Here is a 27,027-nt window from a genome sequence, read left to right as displayed (position 1 = left end):
GATTTCAGTGGTATGGCTGCCTGTTGCTGCAGGCAAGGGGAAGAAACAAAAATTGGTGGTTTCTATAAAGCGTGGATGATTTGCTCTGCCAGCTTACTGCCCAGAGAGTAACATTAAAAATGATCCCTATTATTCACTACAAAGCGGTCAGCTTTGGCTCAATGGTAGCACTCTTGCCTCTAAATAAGACAGTAGTGGATTCAAATCACACCCCAGAAACCTGAGCACATAATCTAGGCTGGTACTCAGTGCAGAATTGAGGGAGTAATGCACTGTTAGACGTGTTGACTTTTAGATGAGGCGTTAAACCAAGGCCCCATCTGCCTTTTCAGATAAAAGATCCCATAGCACTATTCAAACAGGAGCAGGGGAGTTCTTCCTGGTGTCCTAGCAAATATTTACCCCTCACTGAACATCAGTAAAACAGATTATCTAGTCATTTATTTCACTGCCTTTTTTAACATTTTGCTCTGTGTAAATTGACTGCCATGTTTCCTGCAGTGCAACAGTGACATATATATATATATATATATATATATACAGGAACATTCTACCTTAATATCTTTAATATTTAGAAATCTATTGATCTCTCTCTTGAACATACTCAATGACTGAGCCTGTATAAATGCAAATCTTTCTTTGCTTCTTGACATGAGTGAAAGGGAACTGCGTAATTTACTATGGTCTCCATCACTAATACATTAAACTTCACTTTCAACTTCTTAAAAGTGCCCTTGATTTTTGAAGTTAATGCAATTTTCCTTTTGCTGAAACTGTGTTTGAGAATAACTAGCTCAGAACATGCTCTTACACCTTCATTTACAAGTTACAATTTTTGGCTTCTATGGTTTCTTTTAATTTTACAGATTGAACGCATAGATTCATTTTTTGCTGCAGGAGGGCTTCCTCATCTTATGTTTTATTATCAAGATGTGGAACCAACTGAAACAGGTAAAGAAAATAAATAAAAGATTAAGTGAACTAATCCTATCTCTCACTAACTTGGTGTAGAGATTCAGAGGTAAACATTAAGCATTTTTATGTAGTCTGTTACTTTCAGTGTTACTGATAATAAGAAGCATTATCTTAAAAATCCATCCAAGTGACATTGTTGACGATCTGTTGCCTAGCACTGAGGCTTGATACTTATTGTTCGTATGTATAAGAAGTCTTTGTCATTGTGCAGCTTTCTGGGAGCTGGATACAATTTGAGCACTTATTCAATTAACTGAAAGTATGTAACATAATCATTCGAGAGAAACCTGCATTGTTATGTATATTGTTATCTTTGCTGAGGTACAGTTCCAAGTGCACTGGTTGCCCTGTGATACCTTGTCTTAAGTGGCTATTATTTACGTGTGAGCTGTAACGATTCAGTTTGCTGTTCGACCACTGCAGGCATTACCAAAGCTTGAGCCCAATCCTGTCCTTGCACAAATTCCATCCATTGGATCATCGGTGAATTGATAGTGGCCAGGAGCAGCCACACTGGCCACTTTTCCTCTTCCAAAGCCAGAGGTGCTGAGGACACTGACCACCACCCCTGCTGAAATGAGCTAACTCACCACAGACTGGAAATCTAACTTGGGATCTTGGTCTGTATAGTTCAGCTGCTTATGGGATTAAACTTGTTAAGCTAACATGACCTGTACTTGTTAAGAAACTATGATTTTAGTTGAGGAATTTTTAGAATTGCTGAGAAGTGTACTTTTTACACAGGCCATTTTAAAACATCCCATCAATCTTTTTAAAATTGTAATTCCTTGGCTGGAATTTTATGCCCCCCCCCCCCACCCCCAAAGAGCGGGATGGTAGTGGGGAGGTGTATAATGGAGTTGGAGGCTTGGGGGGACCATCCTGACTTGCTCCTGCCACCGCTGCCATTTTATGCAGGGTGGCGGCGGCGGAAAACGGTCTGCCCCAGGCCAGTCAAGGCCCTTAAGTGGGCAGTTAACGACCACATAAGGAAGGGCCTGCCCTCGCTGCCACAGTGATTTTATTGTTGGCAGGCGGGCGGCTCAGGCCCCAGAAAAGCCGCCTGTAAAAAGTATGTGGCTTTCTGACGGCCTGCGCGGGGGGGGGGGGGGGCCTCCTGACCAGGCACCCTGTGCCCGACGGAGGGCCGCCCTTGTGCCCCAACAACCCCCCAACACCCAACACGCCCCCCTCCTGGTAGCCCTGCTGGGACTAAGACCTGCAGGCCCGTTGATTGACTGGCAGCACCATTAGGTGGGAGTTCCTCAATGAAGTGGAAGTCCCACCTCAGATCAATTAAGAGCTTGGGGATTGTAAAATGCGCTCTGGATCCCCAGGCCAGTCGGAGGCAGCATCACCACCGACTTTTCGACTGGTGGACAGCTCCGGTCCGACGAGGGTAAAATTCCAGCCCTTGCTGATCCGCTCTGTGTTTTACTCCAGCCTTTTAAAATATCCTGTGGAGCTGCAACATGTAATATTTAAATAGTGTTGCGGTTATTGTGCTGGAGTAGCAATCCAGAGATTGGCAGTTCAAATCTCACTAAGTTGTCAAATTGAATTGGCACCAGAAAAATTAACTGTAATAATTGCTGGATTGTCAGTCAAACTGAAGCTGTCAGCTATCCTGATGTAAAGCAATCTGGATTTTGAACAACAAATAATTAGAATTGTGAAAGTTACTCAAAATTATCCTTCTATTTGGGGTTAATGGAGAGAAGCAGCTACCAAGCAGCCACTTTCATTCTGACATCTTGTCCAGCAGGCCATGTAGCCACAACACTCTGTTCATAATTATTAGCCAAGGCTGGTGGAGTACAAAGACTTGTCACATTTTAAAAGCCACTTCATGGAAAATTCTGTCTGCTTCTTTTGATTTGATAACACATGTTGGCTTAAAAAAATAGTTGACGCAGTATACAATTTTGGTATTACTAACAATGGGGATGAAATTTGCCTTTGGCAGTAGCACAAAATGAGTGATAGCAAATTGATAGACCGTTTTACACCCTGTTCAATTTTCTCTTCCATTGAGTTCAACCCCAATAGCTTTTCACCATGTTTCTCAAGATAAACTATTCATATAGAGAAAGTTTTATGCATTCTAGTCATCTTGGAGTGGATTTTATCAAGTAGTATGAGCACAACTGGCACAGCAGATTATTGACAGAGCACCAAAATGTTGTTTGAAGGGCATAAGTTACAATTTCTGTCTCAACTGATATTCAAGCTGCCTTCACCTGATGAATTATTTAAAACACTTTATGGTATTGGAGTGTTACCTCACAGGGAGGGAAAACAATCAAGGCCAGGGCCATATCACAGACACATGGGTCTGTCTGTGAAAGAAATTATAACATCATTGGTGACCAAGGAGAAATCAACACCTCAAAGCATCCCATAATAAACAAACAAAAACTCAAAATTACTAACTGATCTCCCGGGTGTTTCTTATGGTGAGTCAGAAGATACATGGTACAATAACAATGTAGAGAATAATATCAGGGCCACTGATTTATAGTGATACAATTAGTCAAATTCCATTTTTATTAAGTGGTATTCTGGGTTTTCTCTTGGTGCTTTGGGCATAAAATCCATAACTCTGTTCATTATTCTGTGAAAATTGTAAATGCTGATCTTTATTTATATTGTTTTAATTAGGTAATTTTCATCCCTTAGCTTTAAAGGTGGAAATGCATAGCAAAATGTTCCAGTTGATGTAATGGGCTGAATCTTGTGGTCCTGCTGCCAGTAGCGGCGGCGGGTGTAAAAAATGGGGGCTGGCACGCACTGGCACGCCACTGTGAATTTGAACCCGGCAGCTCATTATCATACACACATACAAATTAGGAGCAGGAGGAGGCCGCTCGGCCCTTCGAGCCTGCTCTGCCGTTCGATAAGTTCATGGCTGAATTGATTACTCCACATTTCCACCTACCCCTGATAACCTTCCACCCCCTTGCTTATCAAGAATCTATCTACCTCTGCCTTAAACATATTCAAAGACTCTGCTTCCACCTCCTTTTGAGGAAGGGAATTCCAAAGACTCACGACCTTCTGAGAGAAAAAAATTCTCCTCATCTCTGTCTTAAATGGGCGATCCCTTATTTTAAACAGTGACCCCTAGTTCTAGATTCTCCCACAAGGGGAAACATCCTTTCCACATCCACCCTGTCAAGACCCCTCAGGATCTTACATGTTTCAATCAAATCGCCTCTTTCTCTTCTAAATTCCAACGGATGCAAGCCTAGCCAGTCCGATCTTTCCTCATAAGACAGCCCACCCATTCCAGGTATTAGTCTAGTAAACCTTCTCTGTACTGCCTCCAATGCATTTACATCCTTCCTTAAATAAGGGGACCAGTACTGTGCACAGTACTCCAGATGTGGTTTCACCAATGCCCTGTGGAGCTGAAGCATAACCTCCCCACTTTTGTATTCAATTCCCCTTTCGATAAACAATAACATTCTATTAGCTTTCCTAATTACTTGCTGTACCTGCATATTAACATTTTGCGATTCATGCACTAGGAGACCCAGATCCCTCTGCATCTCAGAGCTCTGCAATCTCTCACCGTTTAGATAAATGCTTCTTTTTTATTCTTCCTGCCAAAGTGGACAATTCCCACTTTCCCACATTATACACCATTTGCCAGATCTTTGCTCACTCATTTAACCTATCTATATCCCTTTGTATAAAAGCAAAATACTGCAGATGCTGGAAATCTGAAATAAAAACAGTTTCCTGGCTCCAAACGCCTCCTCTTCGCTATGGACATCCAATCTCTCTACACTCTACCAGGACAGTTTGAGGGCTCTCCGCTTCTTCCTTGAACAGAGGCCCAACCAGTTCCCATCCACCACCACCCTCCTCCACCTGGCTGAACTTGTTCTCACATTGAACAACTTCTCCTTCAACTCCACTCACTTCCTTCAAGTAAAAGGTGTTGCTATGGGTACCAGCATGGGTCCTAATTATGCCTGTCTTTTTGTGGGATATATTGAACATTCCTTGGTCCAGTCCTACTCAGGCCCCCTCTCCCAACTCTTTTTCCGGTACATTGATGACTGAATCGGTGCCGTTTCCTGCTCCCGCCCCGAACTGGAAAACTTTATCAACTTTGCTCCTAATTTCCACCCTTCTCTCACCTTTACATGGTCCATCTCCGACACTTCCCTTCCCTTCCTCGACTTCTCTGTCTCCATCTCTGGGGATAGGCTGTCTACTAATATTCATTATAAGCCCACTAACTCCCACAGCTACCTCGACTACACTTCTTCACACCCTGCCTCCTGTAAGGACTCCATTCCATTCTCCCAGTTCCTCCGTCTCCGACGCATCTGCTCTGATGATGCTACCCTCCATGACAGCACTTCTGATATGTCTTCCTTTTTCCTCAACCGAGGATTTACCCCCCACTGTGGTTGACAGGGCCCTCAACCGTGTCTGGCCCATTTCTCTCACCTCTACCCTCACCCTTTCCCCTCCCTCCCACAACCGTGACAGGGTTCTCCTTGTCCTCACTTTCCACCCCACCAGCCTGCACATCCAAAGGATCAGCCACTACCAAATGCACCTTCCCCTCCCCTTTCAGCATTCCGAAAGGATCTTTCCCTCCGTGACACCCTGGTCCACTCTTCCATTACCCCCACCACTTCGTTCCCTTTGCACGGCACTGTCCCCTGCAATCGCAGGAGGTGTAATACCTGCTCATTTATCTCTTCTCTCCTCACTATCCAAGGCTCCAAACACTCGTCTCAGGTGAAGCAGTGATTTACTTGTACTTCTTTCAATGTAGTATACTGTATGTGCTGTGCACAATGTGGTCTCCTCTACATTGGTGAGACCAAACGCAGAATGGGTGACCGCTTTGCGGAACACCTCTGCTCAGTCCGAAAGCATGACCCCGAGTTGCTGACCATTTCAACACTTCCCCCTGCTCTCATGCTCACATCTCTGTCCTGGGATTACTGCAGTGTACCAGTGAACATCAACGCAAGCTCGAGGAACAGCACCTCATTTACTGATTAGGCACACTACAGCCTGCTGGACTGAACTTTGAGTTCAATAATTTCAGAGCATGATGGGCCTCCCTTTTTATTTCTATTTTTAGTTATTTTTTCTTTTTTATTTTTCATGTGTATTTTACTTTAGCTTGTTTCTACTGTGCCTACCCACTGTTTTTTTCATGTTTGTGCTTGGGGCCAGGTTGTTCAGTTTTCTGTCCATTAACACCCTCTCTGTACTAACACTTTGTCTTTCACCACACCGTTAACATACCGTTTGCCTTCGCTCCATGACCTTCTGGTCAGTTATTCTCTGTGACCTTGTCCTATCAACACCTTCCCTTTTGTTATCTCTTGCCCCACCCCTGCTTTGCTTGCTTAAAATCTATTACATGTCTAGCCTCTGCCAGTTCTGATGAAGGGTCACAGACCTGAAACATTAACGCTGCTTCTCTCTCCACAGATGCTGCCAGACCTGCTGAATATTTCCAGCATTTCTTGTTTTTATATCCCTTTGTAGCCTCCTTATGTCCTCTTCACAAGTTGCTTGCCTACGTTTCTTTGTGTCATCAGCAAATTTAGCAACCATACCTTCGGTCCTTTCATCTAAGTCAATTATATAAATTGTAAAAAGTTGAGGCCCCAGCACAGATCCCTGTGGCACACCACTCGTTACAGTTTGCCAACCAGAAAATAACCCATTTATGCCTACTCTCTGTTTCCTGTTAGCTAGCCAATCTTCTATCCATGCCAATATGCCATCCCCTACACCATGAGCTTTTATTTTCTGCAATAACCTTTGATGTGGCACCTTATCAAGTGCCTTCTGGAAATCTAAGTACAATACATCCACCGATTCCCCTTTATCCACAGCACATGTAACCCCCTCAAAGAACTCCAATAAATTGGTTAAACATGATTTCACTTTCACAAAACCATGTTGACTCTGCTTGATTACCATGAATTTTTCTAAATGCCCTGCTGTATATGCAGGGTGGCCGCTCCCTCCAATCACATGGTGGGGGCGGCCTTGGTGATGCCGTGAAGGGCATCGACTGTTTCTGCGCAGGTGCTGGCACCATTTTTAAAGGGCTGCCAACACGGCGAAGAAACTGCAGAGTTGCCCTTCCACTACACTAAAAATACAATATTTTCCCCATCCCCCAAACTACACTACCATTGCAGAATTGACCCCTTCTCCCCGCAACTGCACTAAGTGCAGAGTTGACCCCTTCCCCCCACCATCCACAACTGCACTAAGTGCAGAGTTGAACCCTTCCCCCCACCATCCACAACTGCACTAAGTGCAGAGTTCACCTCTTACCCCCACCACCCCCCCACTATGCAAAATGCAGAGTTCATCCCTACCCATTACACTACAAAGGCAGAGATTCCCCCTTCCCCACCTCGGTGGCGCCATCTTTCCCTGGACAGGAAAGTGAAGGCGCGTGAGTGTAAGGCGTGAGAGTCCCCTGCAGAGTCTCATTTAGGCTCAAAGCTGTACGCTAAATGTAACAGGAATGAGTGACTCGACACCAAATAATGTGTAAAAACAGTAATTTTATTGAGTAATTATTAAACAATTTTTAATGATAAAAAAGGGAAGAACGAAACTTTATTGAAAAGAAAGGAAGGAAAAGAGTATAGAAAGACAACAAACTTTTAGCACAACTGCCAGAACCCCAAATTAGCCTGTTCACGACAGCTCCCTAAAATGGTTCCCCCTTGGTACCTACATCACCAAGTCTCCGGTAAACCTTGCACGGGGGTGGACTCTTCGTTCAGTCCCTCTGTCAACGTCCCTTCTTCGTGGTGTTCAGTGGTTGACCAGTCCACTCTGGCTGCAGCCATGAATGTTGGATGCTGCGTTCCTTTAAGTCCAATTTCTGGCTCCATTCCAGCTTTCCGAGGCCTCTATCAGACTTACTCAAAACTGGAATCTGACAACCATGAGTCCTTATCAAATTCTTCTCACAGGCAGTACGAGGCCATTCAGGCTGTTGACGCATCCTTTGATTGTGTCTCTCACTGGCCATAAATTTTAATTTTTTAATCTGTTCATGGGATGTGGACATTGCTGGCTTGGCCAGCATTTATTGCCCATCTCTAATTGCCCTCAGTGGCTTGCTAGGCCATTTCAAAGGGCATTTAAGAGTCAACCACATTGCTGTGGGTCTGGAAACACATGTAGGCCAGACCAGTTAAGGACAGCAGATTTCCTTCCCCTACGGACTTTAGTGAATTCAGATGGGATTTTAACAACAATCGACAATGGTTTCATGGTCATTATTAGACTAGTTTTTTATTTCTATATTTATTAGTTGAATTCAAATTTCACCATCTGCCTTGGTGGCATTTGAACCCATATCCCCAGAGCACTAGCTGGGCCTCTGGATTACTAGTCCAGTGACATTACCACTATGCCACCCCTACTGTCCATCAAAAAAAATCCATCTTCTGATACCACACCATAGAGGACCACCCCATGTGCAAGATTATCCATCGTCCTGGCTTGTAGTTCAAGGGTCATTGAATACCGTAAGAACTGACTTCTGTTAAATAATGGAAAGCAACAGTTATTTTCAAGAAGTTATTTTCAACAGTAGTTTAGACAAAACAACAGCTGTGCTTTGCCTGGCCTGACCAGCATGAAAACAAAAGGAAGAAGTTCTTAGGAAAATACAAGTTCACAATTAATAATATACCATAGAAACATAGAAAATAGGAGCAGGAGTAGGCCATTTGGCCCATCGGGCCTGCTCCGCCATTCAGAAAAGATCATGGCTGATCGTCTAATTCAGTACCCTGTTCCCGCTTTTTCCCCATATCCCTTGATCCCTTTGGCATTAAGAAATATATCTATCTCCTTCTTGAATATATTTAATGATTTGGCCTCCACTACCTTCTGCGGTAGAGAATTCCACAGGTTCAGCACCCTCTGAGTGAACAAATTTCTCCTCATCTCGGTTCTAAATGACATATCCCGTATCCTGAGACTGTGACCCCTGGGTCCGGACTCACCAACCATTGGGAACATCCTCCCTGAATCTAGCCTGTCTGGTCCTGTTAGTATTTTATAGGTTTCTATGAGATCCCCTCTCATTCTTCTAAACTCTAGTGAATATAGGCCTAATCGACCCAATCTCTTCTCATACGTCAATCCTCCCATCCCAGGAATCAGCCTAGTAAGTCTTCTTTGCACTCTCTCCATGGCAAGAATACCCTTCCTCAGATAAGGAGGCCAAAACTGCACACAGTACCCCAGATGTGGTCTCACCAAGGCCCTGTATAACTTCAGTAAGACATCCTTGCTCCTGTACTCTAATCCTCTTGCAATGAAGGCCAACATACCATTCGCCTTCCTAATTGCCTGCTGCACCTGAATGGTTGCTTTCAGCGACAGGTGTACAAGGACACTCAGGTCTCATTGCACCCGCCCTTTTCCCAGTCTATCGCCATTCAGATAATAATCTGTCTTTCTGTTTTTACAACCAAAGTAGATAACCTCACATTTATCCACGTTATACTGCATTTGCCATGCATTTGCCCACTCATACAACTTGTCCAATCACATTGTAGCCTCTTTGCATCCTCCTGACAGCTCACTTTCCCCCACAGCATTGTGTCGTCTGCAAACTTGGAAATGTTGCATTTAGTTCCCTCACCCAAGTCATTAATATATATTGTGACTAGCTGGGGCCCAAGCACTGATCCCAGCGGTACCCCACTAGTCACTGCCTGCCACCTGGAAAAATATCCGTTTATTCCTACTCTCTGTTTCCTGTCGGTCAAACAATTCTCAGTCCATGCCAGTATATTACCCCCAATCCCATGTGCTTTAATTTTGCTCACGAACCTCTTATGTGGGACCTTATCAAAAGCTTTCTGAAAATCCAAATACACCGCATCCACTGGTTCTCCCTTATCTATTCTACTAGTTACATCCTCAAAAAACTCCAGTAGATTTTTTAAGCATGATTTCCCTTTCGTAAACCCATGCTAACTTTGACCAATCCCGTTTATGCTTTCCAGGTGTTCTACTATCACATCCTTTATGATAGACTGTAGCATTTTCCTCACTACTGATGTAAGGCTAACTGGTCTGTAGCTCCCTGTTTTTTCTCTCCCTCCTTTTTTAAATAGTGGGGTTACATTTGCCACCCTCCAATCTGTAGGAGCTGCTCCAGAGTCTATAGAATTTTGGAAGATAACCACCAATGCATCCACTATTTCCAGGGCCACTTCCTTTAGTACTCTGGGATGTAGATTATCAGGCCTTGGGGATTTGTCAGCCTTTAACCCCATTAATTTTCCGAGCACTATTTTTTTTATTAATACCGATTTCCTTCAGTTCCTCCCGCTCATTAGACCCTTGGTTCCCTAACATTTCTGGGAGGTTATTTGTGTCCTCCTTTGTGAAGACAGAATCAAAGTATGTGTTTAATTGTTCTGCCATTTCTTTGTTTCCCATTATAATTTCCCCCGTCTCTGACTGTAAGGGACCTTCATTTGTCTTCACTAATATTTTTCTCTTCACATATTTATAGAAGCTTTTACAGTCAGTTTTTATGTTCCCTGCAAGTTTACTCTCATACTCTAGTTTCCCCCACTTAATCAACCTCTTTGTCCTCCTTTGCTGAATTCTAAAATGCTCCCAATCCTCTGACTTGCTGCTTTTTCTGACAATTTTATATGCCTCCTCTTTGGATCTAATACTATCCCTAATTTCTTTTGTAAGCCATGGTTGAGCCACCTTTCTGGTTTTATTTTTTCACCAGACAGGAATGAATAATTGTTGTACTTCATGCACACGTTCTTTAAATTTTATCCATTGCCTATCCACCATCAACTCTTTTAGCAAAGTTCTCCAATCTACCATGCCAACTCGCACCTCATACTTTCATAGTTTCCTTTATTTAGATTCAGGACACTAGTTTCGGATTCAACTACCTCAAACTCCATCTTAATGAAGAATTCTATCATGTTATGGTTGCTGCTCCCCAAAGGACCCCGCACAACAAGATTGTTAATTAATCCTTTCTCATTGCACAATACCCAGTCTAGGATAGCCTGTTCTCTAGTTGGTTCCTCAACGTATTGATCTAAAAAACTGTCACATACACACTCCAGGAAATCCTCCTCCACAGTATTATTGCTAATTTGGTTTGACCAATCTATATGTAGATTAAAGTCACCAATGATTACAATTGTATCCTTATTGCATGCGTCTCTAATTTCCTGTTTAATGCCATCCCTTACATCTCCACTACTGTTTGGGGGCCTAACCCTTACCCTAACCCTACAGACAACCCCCCACCAACGTTTTCTGCCCCTTGGTGTTTCCTAGCTCCACCCATACAGATTCCAGGTCATGATTTTCCGAGCCAATATCCTTCCTCACTACTGCATTGATTTCCTCCTTTACTAACAATGCTACCCCTCCATTCCCTTTCTGCCTGTCCTTCCTAAATACTGAATACCCCTGGTTGTTCAGTTCCCATCCTTGGTCACCTTGCAGCCATGTCTTCATAATTGCTACTAAATCATAACTATATATCTATTTTCACTGTTAATTCATCTACCTTATTGCAAATGCTCCGCACATTAAGACACAATGCCTTTAGACTTGTCTTTTTAACATTGTTAGTCATCCTAGTTTTATTTTGCACTATGGCCCCATTTGTTTCACGCCCTTATTTTCTCTGTCTTCCACTTTTACTTCTTACCTTTCTGTCTTTCATTTCTATCCTTGTTTCCCTCTCCTCTGTCTCCATGCTCAGATTCCCATCCCCCTGCCATTCTAATTTAAACCCTCCCCGACAGCACTAGCAAACACCACCCCGGAGGAAATTTGTTCCGGTCCTGCCCAGATGCAACCCCTCCAGCTTGTATGGTCCCACCTTCCCCAGAACCGGTCCCAATTCCTAGGAATCTGAATCCCTCCCCCCTACACCATTTCTCCAGCCAAGTATTCATTTGATATATCCTGCTATTTCTGCTCTCGCTAGCATGTGGCACTGGTAGTAATCCTGAGATTATTACCTTTGAGGTCCTACTTTTTAATTTTTGTCCTAACTCCCTATATTCAGCTTGTAGGACCTCATCCCTTTTTTTACCTATGTCGTTGGTTCCGATATGTACCACGACAACTGGCTGTTCGCCCTCCCCCTCAGAATGTCCTGCAGCCGCTCAGAGACATCCTTGACCCTTGCACCAGGGAGACAACGTACCATCCTGGAGTCTCTTTTGTGGCTGCAGAAACGCCTGTCAGTGCCCCTTATGATTGAATCCCCTATCGCTATAGCCCTGCCACTCTTCTTCTCTCCTCCTCTGCAGCAGAGCCATCCATGGTGCCATGAACTTGGCTCTTGCTGCTTTCCCCTGAGCTATCTCCTCCAACAATATCCAAAGCAGTATATCTGTTAGAGAGGGGGAGGGCCACAGGGGACTCCTTCACTACCTGCCTTCCTCTACTCTGCCTGGTGGTCACCCATTCCCTTCCTGACTTTGCAGCATTTGCCTGCGGTGTGACCACCTCACGAAACGTGCTATCCATAACGATCTCAGCATCGCAGATGCTCCACAGTGAATCCCCCCGCAGCTGCAGCTCTATAATGCGGGTAGCCAGTAGCTGCAGACGGATACGCTTCCTGCACACATGGTTGTCAGGGACACTGGAAGCGTCCCTGATTTCCCACATAGCGCAGGAAGAGCGTATCACGGATGCGAGCTCTCCTGCCATGACTTACCTTTAGATTACTTAGTTAATCCCTTTAATTAAAAAATACTAATTATGCTAGGGGCCTTGTTCTACTCCAAACACTACCCACTGTAATCTAAAGTCTTGAATAAATTACACTAATTTAAAACAAAAACATTGATTACATAATTGATCAATTATTTGACTTAATCAGAGTACAATCACACCTAGTTTTAAATCAATGTCTACAAAGTAACCTTTAAAAATTCACTGCTGCTTTTAATACAGCTTTTAAAAAAAAATTCAAAAGCAAAGCAAAAGCAAGACAGAAGTAAGATGCAAAAAGATTTTTTAAAAAGTACAAAAAATAGTGGCTGCAGGCCTCAGGACTACATGAGTGCCACCCATCGCACTGAAGATCCAGAATTGCAGGTAAGATCGCTGCGGATTAGATTTTAATTAATGCAACAGGTAATTTAAAGATTTAAAGCAGGGTCCTGTTGCAGAGCAGCAGAAAGCCCACCACGGAGCTTCCCAGCCTCCGGAAAGATCAGGCCCAGCAATCCCAGCATCGGGTTCCATGGCAGGCCGCTACCACTTTGATCTTCTGGCCCCCACCGCCACGGAGACCAACGTTGGGAGAAGAACAAAATCCGGCCCAATTTTTTGGTGTGGTGAGTTTTAGTTGCATTGAGGACATTCCAGGACTTTGGTAGCACAAGGATAGGTACCCCTGAAGATTGACAGCACTGCAGTCAGGCTGGTAGAATTGGTAGATAAGGGGGATTATTTGGTCTGTCATCACTGTGAAGGGTAACAGCAGAACTGTAGAGGGAAAAGCTGTGGATAGAAGAGGGGTTGAATGTGAGCTTTGGCACATCCTGGTGAGCTCTTGATGACTGATTTTAACTTTGGGTGAATGTTGGACGGACAGTGGGTGGTTCAATCATGCCGTCTGCACAATGTCCATGCCGAGAAAGCCTAGAAATATTCCTAATTGGCCTCATTCCAATCTGCACAGAGACCTACCAGAGGTGGTGGCGCAGTGATATGCAGTGGGAGGGAGTGGCCCTGGGAGTCTCAGCATTGACAGCGGACCCCATTGAGCCTCATGGCATCAGGTCAAACATGGGAAAGGAAACCTCCAGCTGATTACAAACCTACTGCCCTCCCTCAGCTGATGAATCGGTACACCTCCATGTTGAACCCCACTTGGAAGAAGCACTGAGGGTAGCAAGGGCACAGAATGTAATCTGGGTGGGGGACTTCAATGTCCATCACTAAGAGTATCTCGGTAGTGTACCACTGGCTGAGTCCTGAAGGACATATCTGCTAGGCTGGGCCTGCGGCAGGTGGTGAGAGAACGACCAAGACGGAAACACCTGCTTGACCTCACCCTCACCAGTCTACCTTTTGCAGACAAATCTGTCCATGACAATATTGGGAAGAGTGATCACCACACAGTCCTGTGGAGACAAAATCCCGTCTTCACACTGAGGATACCCTTCAATGTGGTGTGCGGCACGTCCACTGTACTGTAAGATCTGGCATTTGCTTTAATTTAATTGTAAGACTTAGGTCAATTACAATTACAGACTAAATTGGGAGAGCCTATCTAAAAGGGACTTCCAGCTCAGACTAGCTACAAAACCACATGGCTACGAGAGTGTTTTCACAAGCTTTCCACAATAAGCACAAAATCGTGATACTTAGCAAAGGGCAGTGGTCAGCAGTTGTGTTCACAATGGAACATTGGTCCTCAACCTTTGGTTAACTGGATGCCTTGTCTCTTGATTGAAGTCTATTTTCTGTGTTCTCTCCTTGATGATGATGTGTGCTTAGTACCTTACAAATCCTTATTTTATACACTGTTCCCAGCTAGTCTCTGTGCCATATTAGATAAAACTCCATTTCTGTCCATCTGATTGGTCCGTCATTTCCCAACTGCCCTTCCATGAAAGTACCTTGAGCCTGGTTTAGGTCATTTAGGGGCTCCAGATTCATGCTTCCTTGCTGTTTATTCATCAACAATGACCACTTAACAAGTTTGACATGTGCTTGTTCCGTTTCAAGCTATTTGTCTTGACGCTTTTACAGTCTTTACTGGTTAAAAGACTAACAGCCTCTCTGGGGTAATCCACAATCTAATGACTTTGAAATAAAGGGTCTTTACATAGTCTGAACTAACCCTTTCCATCACTTTTCGACATGTCATGACTTGTACAGAACTTTAGCTAATATCCTGCTTTATGGTTATGTTACATACGGAATTAAATTTTAACCGTTATACTTAAGGATATGACAACTAAGTTCGAACAGTCCTATAATAAAATAAACTCAATCCTACAGTGCTAAATAAGACAGATTCCGAACAAAGCTAGCTGTTCAAAACTGGGCATCCATGAGGCAGTGTGGACCATCAGCAACAGCAGAATTGTATTCAACCACATATAACCTCATAGCCTGGCATATCCCTCACTCTACTCGTACCGTCAAACCAGGGGATCAACCCTGGTTCAGTGAGGAGTGCAGGAGAGCATGCCAGGACCATACCTAAAAATGAGATGCCAACCCGGTAAAGCTGCAACACAGGATTACATGCGTACTAAACAGCAGAAGCAGCATGCGATAAACAGAGCAAAGCAATCCCACAACCAATGGATTAAATCAAAGCTCTCCAGTCATGAATGATGGTGGACAATTAAGCAACTAACTGAATGAAGAAGCTCCACAAACATCCCCATCCACAATGATATGGGAGCCCAGCATGTCAATGCAAAAGACAAAGCTGAAACATTTGCAACCTTCTTCAGCCAGAAGTGCTGAGTGGATGATGTCTCTGCCTGAGGTCCCCAGCATCACAGATACCAGTCTTCAGCCAATTTGATTCACTCCATATGATATCAAGAAATGGCTGAAGACACTGGATGCAGCAAAGTATGGGTCCTGACAACATGCCAGCTGTCATACTGAAGACTTGTGCTCTAGAATTAGCTGTGCATCTAGCCAAGCTGTTCCAGTACAGCTACAACACTGGCATTTACCAGATAATGTGGAAAATTGCCCAGGTATGTCCTGTCTACATAAAGCAGGACAAATCCAATCCGGCCAGTTACTGCCCCATCAATCTACTCTCGATCATAAGCAAAGTGATGTAAGTGTCAACAGTGCTATTAAGCAACGCTTATTCAGCAATAACCTGCTCACCGGTGCTCAGTTTGGGTTCCACCAGGGCCACTTGGCTCCAGACCTCATTACAGCCTTTTTTCAAACATGGACCCAAAAGAGCTAAATTCCAGAGGTGAGGTGAGAGTGACTGCCCTTGACATCAAGGCAGCTTTTGACTGAGTGTGACATAAAGGAACCCTAGTGAAATTGAAGTCAATGGGAATCAGGGGGAAAACCTTTCACTAGTTGAAGTCATACCTAGCACAAAGGAAGGTAGTTGTGGTTGTTGGAGACCAATCATCTCAGCCCCAGGATATCATGACAGCAGTTCCTCAGGATAGAGTCCTAGGCCAACCGTCTTCAGCTGCTTCATCAATGACCTTCCCTCCATCATAAGTTCGGAAGTGGGGATGTTCATTGAAGACTGCACAATGTTTCGTACAATTCGCAACTCCTCTGATACTGAAGCTGTCCATGCCCACATGCAGCATGCCCAGGACAACATTCAGGTTTGGCTGATAAATGGCAAGTAACATTCATGCCACATAGTGTCAGGCCATGACTATCTCCAACAACAGAGAATCTAACCATCTCCGCTTGACGTTCAATGGCAAAACCATTTCTGAATCCCTCACTATCAACATCCGTTGACCAGAAACTTAGCCTGGACCAGCCATATAACTGCTGTGGCTACAAGAGCAGGTCAGAAGTTGGGAATTCTGTGACGGGTAACTCACTTCCTGATTGCCCAAAGCCTGTCCATCGTCTACAAGGCACAAGTCAGGCGTGTGATGGAATATTCTCCACTTGCCTGGATGATACTCAAGAAGCTCAACACCATCTAGGACAAAGCAGCCCACTTGCTCGGCACTGCATCCAGTACCTTAAAGATTCACTCCCTCCACCAGCCACGCACAGTGGTAGCAGCGTGTACCATCTACAAGATGCAGTACAGCAACTCGCCAAGACTCCTTCAACAGCACCTTCCAAACTTGCGCCCTCTACCACCTAGAAGAACAAGGGCAGCTTCCCCTCCAAGTCACACATCACTCTGACATGGAACTATATTGCCATTCCTTCATTGTTGCTGGATCCCTAACAGCACTGTGGGTGTACCTGCACTACACGGATTGCAGTACTTCACACCATGGGCGGCACAGTGGCGCAGTGGTTGGCACCGCAGCCTCACAGCTCCAGTGACCCGGGTTCAATTCTGGGTACTGCCTGTGTGGAGTTTGTAAGTTCTCCCTATATCTGCGTGGGTTTCCTCCGGGTGCTCCGGTTTCCTCCCACATGCCAAAGACTTGCAGGTTGGTAGGTAAATTGGCCATTATAAATTGCCCCTAGTATAGGTAGGTGGTAGGGAAATATAGGGACAGGTGGGGATGTGGTAGGAATATGGGATTAGTGTAGGATTAGTATAAATGGGTGGTTGATGGTCAGCACAGACTCGGTGGGCCGAAGGACCTGTTTCAGTGCTGTATCTCTAAACTAAACTAAACCATCTTCTCAAAGGCAATTATAATAGGGAGCAAATGATGTCCTTTCCAGCAATGCTCACACCTCCTGAATGAATTACAAAAAATGCATTTTGCTGTCTGATGGGGAGGTTGGTGTGAGTGGGAAATCTGACAACACCAATGTAGAATGGAGTGCAAGTAGTAAGTTAAAAGGAGAAAGGTAATTGCAGGATAGTGAAAATTCATTCTCCTCCTGTCCCTAAAAAAACCCTTAATTTTTACTTATCTATTTTTGTGAGCAGCTTGCTGTGGTCCTCTTAAGACTGGTTAGGCTGCTCTATGCTCATTAGCAATGGAAGGAACATGTGCCGTGCACACTCTGCCCATTGGTACCTCAAAATACTGTTGGGGTGGGGCCTTTGGTGCTTCAAGACCCTGATTTGCATTTTAGAAGAAGGCTTCCACCTGCAGATGCCTGGGTCATCCTTGTAATTTCTCCAAACAAAATAGGAATGGGGAGTGGGAGTGGTACGATGAGGTTGGCGCTGTTATTTTCAGAGTGCTACTGCTTCGTTCCTTCTTGGCCGTGAAAATAGACTCCCGGTATGATCATTAATAGTGAGAGAATGTCTCACAGAGGCCAGGAATTAGAATGCTGAAGATTTTTAACTATCAGAAAATACAGGTGAGAATTAGGTGACAATCATAAGCTTTATATTTGGCTTTAAAATTCAGCACCTTTGTTTTAAAAAAAAACTCAAATTAGGATGTGGAAGGACGATATTTGTCTTTCGTTATCTGAGCCTTATACACTTTCTGAAGTTTGTTCCCCAAAAATCTGCTCGCCTTTGATCCCAGCATAAGCGGCCTGCTGGTGACCTTTGCTCCTGACTCTGCCAAAATATATGAAGTCATGGCTGATCACTTCATCTAAATATTGCTAATGAGTGTCCTTGCCACGTGGATTGTATTTCAGGCATTTACCATCTAGGAGAGGCTTGGAATCCTGGCGTAGGCTGCCCACTCTATGATGGGGGTTGATCAGAGCCACTGGAGACATTCTGCAATTACCTCACTGCCATTCTTTATAGGGAGGTAAAATTAATTAAAAAGTTTTGAAATCTTTGAGGGTCCAGATGACAACTCAGGCCCAGATCCCGGATGGGCTTCACTTGCACCAATGAGGAGTCAGTCAGAGATGAGGAAACTGTCAGTCTGTGAATTTCCCTTTTTAGTAGGGGGCCCACGTGTGGAGCTAATGTCAAAGCAAAACATACACACTGAAAAGTGAAATGCTGTCAGTGAATATTTTAATAAATTTATTCTTAATTTCTTTTCCAGTTGGCCTTCTTGGAGCAGGGACAAATCCTAACATGGGGCGAAGCAAGAAACCAAAAATATTTGTAACTGAGGGGAAAGATGTGGCACTCACTGGTGTTTGTATAATTTTTCTGCGAGCTAGTACCTCCAAAACAATCACTGTCGACAATGTACACAAGGTAAAAAATTGAATAGATTCCACGAACCACAAATTATAATTTTCTTTTGTTCTGGGTAATACTTTCACCCTTTTATGGTACTTCCCTCCCATTCCACTTCTGCTCTCCGTGCCATGCCTTACGTAGAGCTTACAGGCCTTGTTCAATGCTGCCTTCAGATCAGCGAGTTGGAGGCTCTTAAGGGCAGTCCATGGAAGGCAATTCACATGATTTTTGCCGATTCCCTGTGGGAAGGTGTCTGACAGCTGCACAGTGCCTCCTTGTGATGAGAAAACAGTGATTGGTAACTCTGCATGGGAAATGGTGGGCATCAATTTATTTCTTTCAAAGTTGGAATCAGTTGGTCAGCATCCTTCCATTTACGAAAGGTGATAGACACCCGCAAATAATTCAGTTACGTGGGGTGTCTTCTCTTGGTGCACCTTTGTTGATGACTGTGAAGGTCAATCCTTGAGAGGCAAATTCTGCCACAAGTGCTGCACGTGAAGCTGCCAACAGGTGCTGTGAGTTGTTGTTTTCGTCGTTGGCACCTGTTGCCAAGCTGCTGTAGCAACTGGTTGTCATGGTAGTGCACACCAGACCACAGGATGTGTCGCCATTTCCTTCTTTCACCAGCTAGTGACTCGCAGGTGCAGTAGTCAACATTTAGGGCCTTCATGTCACGCTTGCAAGCATCGTTGAAGCGGAGCTTTGGGCGCCCCACTGGTCGTCTGGCCCCAGCTACCTCGCCATACAGAAGGTCCTTGGGTATGCGACCATCTTCCATCTGGCGGATGTGTCTGATCCACTGAAGCTGCCTCTGATTAGTGCCAACACCATCATCAACAACATCAGTTAGAAAGTAGTAAAATGGTAGTTTTCAGGGAAAATTATTACTGCTTTGAAAACAAAAGCATGCTGCTGTGGCTAGATAAAGATCTGGCTAAGGCACTGCACAAGATTCTGACATCGCTACTGATGTTGGGATGTTTTCCTCACCTGTTACATTTTTACTTCATAATCTAATGCCACATGATAGTAACGTATCCTTTAGGAGCCAATAAAAATTAATTTGAAAGAAATTACATTAATAATACGCAGAAATCCATGTGATAAGGTGCAAAAGAAGCTGAATAATTTCAGTAAAAGCCCACGGGATCTTAGACTTTATTTAGAACTCTTAAGAAGAATGCTTTAGATTATATTTTTCTGTCTATACTTCAATAATTCTATCCTCCCTTTCTTTACCTTAACAATTTCTGCTATTTTTCTCCCTTCTTCTCTTGAAAGGTGGTAAATTATGCTGAGATATGGTTCTATCTATGGGTTGAACCAGCCTTTCAGTTGCACAGGCATGACTGTATTTTTCATATGTGAGCCTGGATGTCAATCTTGGCTCGTGGTAGTATTCTCACCTCTGATTCAGAAGGTGGTGGATCCAAGCCCCACTCCAGAGACATGAGCACATAATTTAGGCTGGCACTTCATAGGTGCTGTCTTTTGGATGCAATGTTAAGCTGAGATCCTGTCTGCTGTCTCAGGTGGATGTAGAGGGTTCCATAGCACTGTTTGAAGAAGAACAGGGGAAGTTCTTCTGGTATCCTGGCCAATATTTATCCTCCAACCAACATCACGAAAATGGATTTTCTGGTTTGTATATCTCAGTACCACATCACAGGATGTGTTCACCCACTGAACCATTGAAGGGTGTTTTTAAGAGCTACAATCTTGCACAAATAATAGTCTTTTCAGATATCATTTACCATCTTAGAACATTTCTTCCAACACTCCGGGCTCATAAGATTATGTGATTCTTGGAATAATGCAAATAGTGGCAGTGTATAATATGTTAACGGAATATATGAAATACAGACTCCAATTAAATACTGATGATTAAGGAATTTTTTTTGTGGAAAAAATTCTTAGGATGTAAATTTCAATGTTCTCGATACATCTGATGTCGGGTTGCTGAAAGCTGTAGAACATCTCCTGTCAGAAGTATTTGTTCCTGCTTTGAAGAAGATGAATGATGGTTGGGGAGAGCTGAACAGTCCTCAGGCAAGCGCTGTACGCCAAGATTTCCTCAGCTCATTGGATAGGTTTGTGAGCGTTCTGGCTAGTGCTCAGGAAAACCTGATGGAAAAAGTAAGCAATTGCTACAAAAATGCCTTTTATTTTCCTATTAAAAAGTTTAAAATGCCTTTCTTTGTCTAAATGTTTTAACATTTAAATGTTGTATGCATGTTGTGAGTATATATAAGGGAAGCTATTCATTCCATCCAGCTCATTTTCCATGTTTGCTGTATCACACTTTACAACTGCCTCTGCAATGTTTCCAGAGAGTTTACCTCCATTGAATAGGGTCAGATGAAGTTAGCTTTTCCCGAAGAGTAGGCTCAGGTTGTGTCAGTTTCTGCATGACAACAGGGTGAGAACACTTTTAAAGTTCTTAGTCAGCTTTGAGCTCAACTCAGTTTGTACATTTGTGGAATAACACCCATCTCTATGTAAGATAAACAGGAGAAATTGAGCTCTGTAGCACCTGTTTTCTTTGCTATGTGGCCTCCTGAAGCTCAAAAATGGTGTCTGCAACGTGTGTGCATACCTCTGGCGGAAAATGTGCCAGATGCTATATTTTTAAAAGGGTTTGTACATGTACATCTAACAGCTGCCAGCAACAGGGAGAGCAGGTAGATTATGATGTCAATCAGTGTGCAATGCTGATGTTCCAACCAGGTGAGAAAGGTGTCTAGGGGTCCCTCTCAGCCTTCACCTGGTCTTACTGTAACAGGGTTTAATTTTAAACACACTGTGTTTTTAGCTCCTCCTTAATGAATCCTTGTTCACTGCTTTCCAATTATAAGGCAAAGAAACCAGCACAAACAGGTTTTCTTAGGTTTAAAGAAGAAAAGTTGAAATTTATTAAACTTGAACTTAAACTCTAATTTGGTTGACACCTACGGATACACGACGCACCCACGCTAACATGCATATGCGATACACATGCAAATAGAGACAGAAAAGAGCAGAAGAAAAATAAAGTGGAGAAGTTTGAGGCAATATCCGAAGAGTTTGTGTGGTTCTTTGATCTCACTGTAGAGTCCATGATTATAGGTAGATCCTGCTTTTCATTGAGGCCCAGTATTCTTCTTAAACCTTGTTTGCTGTAGGAGACTTTTCTCTCTTGGGTTTCATGTGTCTTCAGTGGATTCAGAGGCTTGTGAGAAAGAGGTGGGAGCAGACAGGAGAGATCTTCTCAGTCCAGGAGCAAACAGTCTTTCTGCACAAACTCTCTGTGTCTGGTTCAAAACACCCTGGAACAGCCATTTAGTCATGTGACCAGCTGGTTCAACCAGTCCTGGATTGTATCACCTTAGCAGTAGCTGGAATGCACCTCTTACACACAATACCTGGTGAACAAGGTCCTTTGTGGGTTGAATGTGTCCGGGAATGGTCCTTTGTCCTTCCAAGCACTGTCTGTTAATATGCAAATGTCTTTTCCAGCCATGGCTGATCTGTTTAACAATTCATTTCCTCACTCCAGCAACAATTTAAAATCAATGTTCATGACAAAATTAATGTGTTTTATTCTTGGCAATGATTCTGCTGCCTGGACCACTCTGGAGGAGCCCTGCAGTACTCAGCTGAGTGGTAATCCAGATTTGTGGTAGTATGCTGCATGCAGCACAACCTGGCCATAATGAGGGAACACCTCTTGCCACCACCTTCCAAGCAAGAAGCTGAGGAGCAGGAGCACGAGGAAGAGGAGGAAGTGGAGAAGGATTGATCAGCATGAAGTGGAGGAACAGGAAGAGGAAAGGAGGCTACAGCATAGACAGCCCTGTTCTGCCTGGGTGATACATGATGAAATAATTAATGAGCACTACCTCTAACCACACCTGCCCACTTAGCAACATTCCAACGCTCCTTACCTTTCCTCGATCACTGACCAGCACAGTGTCCCCTTTCCAACAACAGAAAAATAAAAACCACTAGAAAATGCATATTCCAATCCAAATTTATAAATTAATTCATGATCTAATGCACATAAAATTAAACTAATCCCCCTTGTGCAATTCCTTAGTGCTATCTTCTGTGTGCCTTTGCCTCTCCTAGCGCTCCTAAATGGTACTTCCCCAGTGGTTGCAGTGTAGGTGGCAGAAGGCTGCTGGCCTCCAATTCAGGAGACTGCAGATGGCCTTGGAGGGTGAGCTTGAGCAGCTCTGGGCCTAGAAGGCCTGGCTTCAGACGGCACCATCTCAGCCTGGACTGCAGCAGTCTGGTCTGAGTCCAGAGCGGCGGGATGGGAGCAAGAATGCTGTCATTCTGAGAGAGGTTTCTGCTCCATGGAACCACTGTCACTCTCCAGGGGCAGTGCCTCAACAATCCTACTGATGTGTTTGGCAGCAGATTGGTGGACTGCAGTAACACCCTGAAAGCCCCTTTGAACAGTGGTGTCCGAAGCCATGAGGGCAGCAGTCTGAACTTCCACTGTGGCACTTTGATGGAAGCTGCAAGCTGTTGGTGTTGCAGTGGAAGCTGTGACATTGTCCATCGGTCATTGTAGCATGGTGGGTTTCACAGGTGTGCTAATGAAGATAACTGGCCTTTGATTATGGAAAGGATTGGTTTGAAGTTCTGCACAAAACCTTATGCTAAGTTGGTGCTGTACTGCTCCAGGCTTCTTGATATTGAAAGCAGGTTATCTGGCAGGCTTTCCAGTGCACCAAGCATTTGGTTGTGCACATCCAGTGTTGGTAGATGGGGGATAGGTGTGTAGGCAGTTGAGCAGTAGATGAGGATAATGGTGCAGTTAGATGGATATGCCATTTAAAGATGAACTCACTGACCTGGACAACTCTTATGTGATTGTTAAACTTCTTCCTGCACTGCATCCATAGTCTTGGAGCAACAATCTGCCTCCTGAGCATCTGCCTGGAGGGCTCCTGCCCCCCTGAAGGATATTACTTTTTGTTTCCACCTCTTCCACCAAAACCTCCAAGTACAGTGTCTTAAAACTTTGGTACATGTTCTCTTGCATGTTCAGTCATTGCTCAAAAGTATCAGAGAATAAGAATCGGTTTTCAAATGACTCCCACCAATTCTTGCAGCCACAATGCACAAGGCATTTGCAATATTGAGCACCCTGCTGATGTGGCAGCCAATGATCAGTGTGGGTAGGGCAGGCTGCAGGCAGCAAACAGGTAAAAGAACAGGCAGCATGAATATATCATGCCACCAGCAACTCAATGAACATACCTGGGTTAATCATATTCTGTGATCCCCATACATGTTTTCAGGGGTTAGCTGAGTTCTTCCCCCAAGAAGTGTTGGTTATCTGACCCTCACTGTAAAAAATTTCATATTCTGCTAAAATTAGGAAATTAAAAAATTAGAAAACAGAAAAAAAAAGTTCCTTTTGAGTGAAAAGTTTGGGCGAGAGGTTCATTCGCGTAGCGACGCTTCTACTTTGAAAGTTCTCTGGAATGTTTTTCCAGGTGATTTCGTACATTTACAAGAGAGTGTTGCTGCATCCTCACATGGATAGTAGAAAAGTGTGTGACCGGTCCACACAAAAGGCTGCAGCAGGTATCGGGGCTGCAATTGCTCTGGACCTGCAGCATGATAGGGAGATGGAGCCAAAGCTGCGGAAAGAGCAGGCTCTGCACCATGCCCTTTGCCAAGTTGGAAAAAGACTTCTCCATGTTACTGACAGTTACAGGAGGCTGTCTGGTAGGCCTACCAATGCACCAGCATCTCAGTGTGCATGCGCATTTAATGCTGTCTTGCATGCTTCCTCATCAAGGTCCTCATCTAAGTCCTCTGCAGCAGTACTCATCTGTCACTTCACCTTCCAGTGAGCTGGAAAACAATTCATTCTTTATCCCTGGCCTGCTTGCAGCTCACATATGCCCAGTGACTCTCCATGTGCTGATAGCAACTCTATGCTAGGCTCCAAAGTACATGCAGTGCCAACATCTGTGCTGTTGGCTGCGAGTGTCACATCAAATGACTGGGTCTCTTCATCACTGCTTTGCATTTGCTCTCTCCCTTCCTCCTTGGGTTGCTGTGGCTGTGCAGGGAGCAGTTCTTGGGTGCCTAAGAGTAGGAACTCAGAAGGGGGAGGTTGGTGTGAGGAACGGGTGTGGGGTTGGAAGCAACAGGCCTACCATCTCACGATCAGCAGCTTGCTCATCATGCCAGATAGCAGGATTAGGGTGTGCTGGAAATTAGGAAGGGGCATAAGGCAGGAATATATCATCATCTTCAGCAACATTGGATGCTGCAGGCCCTATCACAGCCAGCTCCATGAGTAACATATGCACCACACAAGTGCCAGGCAATAACCATTTCCAATAAGAGAGAGTCTAACCATCTCCCTTTGACATTCAACGACATTACCATTGCTGAATCTCCCACTATCAACATCCTGAGGGTTACCATTGACTAGAAACTGAACTGGAATAGCCACATAAATGTTGTGGCTACAGGTCAGAGGCTAGGAATCTTGTGGCGAGTAACTCACCTCCTGACTCCCCAAAGCCTGTCCACCATCTACAAGGCATCAGTCAGGAATGTGATGGAATACTCTCCACTTGCCTGAATGTGTGCAGCTCCAACAACACTCAAGAAACTCGACACCATCCAGGACAAAGCAGCCTGCTTGATTGGCACCCCAACCACTACCTTAAACATTCACTTCTTCTACCACCGACACGCAGTGGCAGCAGCATGTACATCTACAGATGTACTGTAGCAGCTCAATGCGCCTTCTTCGACAGCACCTTCCAAACCCTCAACTTCATCCACCTAGTAGGATAAGGGCAGCATACGTGTGGAAACACCACCATCTGAAAGTTCCCCTCCAACCACACACCATCCTGACTTGGAAATATATTGCTGTTCCTTCACTATCGCTGGGTCAAAAACCTGGACCTCCCTCCCGAACAGCACTGGGTGTACCTACAGTGGATGGACTGCAGCGGTTCAAGAAGGAGGCTCACCATCACCTTCTCAAAGGCAATTAGGGATGGGCAAAAAATGCTGGCCTGGCCAGCAATGCCCACATCCCATGAAACGAATAGAAAAAATGATGCAGAGAACCATCTGTCCATAGGACTCGAGGAGATGTAGGTGCCCTTGCTCGATTCTGTATTGCTCCCTTCTATTGTGTGCCACCTTGTACTGCAATAGAGAGGGCAGAATGTCAGTGGTTGAGTAGCACTGTGTTTGGGTGATGTGCCTGCCATAACTTAATAGCTGGAGGTATGTGGAGGCAGCGAGTGGTGCGTATGAATCTGGTATCATTGGTAGGTGTGAGGGTGAAATGGTTTGGCTGCGTTCCGAGTGCCAGCAATGAGTGATAGGAATGTGGTGCAGTAAGCAGCATGAGGGGCTGGTGTTGTGGTTGGTAGTAGGTGTCATGAAGATGCATTCACTGAGATTGGCCAGACGCGTGAGCTGATTAGACTTCTCGTGGCATTGCTGCCAGGTCCTCAGACTCCGGGAATTGACCAACCTGGCCCCCCATGGGACTTTGCAGTCTCTACTCCTGCTCACCTGCACCACTAATGCTTCCAGTGACACATCCATCTGTCTAGATCCCTCTGTATGCCCTGGTGTTCATTTTTCAAGAATTTCCATTGCACCAATCTTCTTTTCAACAATCACTTTAAGAGGCAGCCTGCCTTTAAGAAAAAACATGCTGCCTGAACCATGTGATTGGTAAACAATGCTGCCGACACCACCTGTGTGCAAAGCTCGCCGGCAGCGTGCGAAGAGGCGACAAGAGCTGGAGGCCCAGCAGCTTGGGCCACAATCATGCAAATGAGGTGGGTAGACCAATTTTAGGTCTTGCCCCTCTCGATCTGAATAGGCACGAGCACACTGCGAATCGCAGCCCTCGCGCCCAGAAATTGCAGCAATTGAATTTCGCACTTTTTTATGATCTCAACGTTTCCTGTTAGAAATGTTTCTGGAGTATTGTTGCCTTTCCACTGAGCCTAAAGGTAATCATTCACGGCAGTTTAATTAAAAGTCATACAACACATCTTTAAAAGGACCATCTAATAATGTATTGGTAACATGGCAATTAATGTAACATTTGCAGTGTTCTGAATAAATTCTGTAATGATGTAAATTTCCTGAAACAGCAAAAGGTAAGAATTGGTGAGATTTTTGCACAATATCAGACTACATGTTCTCATAAAAAACAAAGAAAAATTTACTCAGTTCATGTA

At 44.4% G+C, this 27,027-nt stretch overlaps 1 protein-coding gene across 4 annotated transcripts in view; it reads left to right on the top strand.

The window, feature by feature from the left end:
* Positions 1-27,027, top strand: part of dnah5 (dynein, axonemal, heavy chain 5) — a 610,401-nt gene that overhangs the window by 142,974 nt on the left and 440,400 nt on the right. For all 4 annotated transcript variants that reach the window (XM_068058833.1, XM_068058843.1, XM_068058824.1 and 1 more), the window contains 3 exons: positions 867-951; positions 18,651-18,808; positions 20,714-20,932. In XM_068058833.1, coding sequence (XP_067914934.1) covers positions 867-951; positions 18,651-18,808; positions 20,714-20,932 — 462 coding nt within the window. The remainder of the gene's footprint in view (positions 1-866; positions 952-18,650; positions 18,809-20,713; positions 20,933-27,027) is intronic.

Source organism: Heterodontus francisci, chromosome 2 (assembly GCF_036365525.1).
Source record: "Heterodontus francisci isolate sHetFra1 chromosome 2, sHetFra1.hap1, whole genome shotgun sequence".
Taxonomy (NCBI): Eukaryota; Metazoa; Chordata; class Chondrichthyes; order Heterodontiformes; family Heterodontidae; genus Heterodontus; species Heterodontus francisci.
Note: the sequence above shows the minus strand (reverse complement) of the source record. Positions and strands in the feature narration are given on the sequence as shown.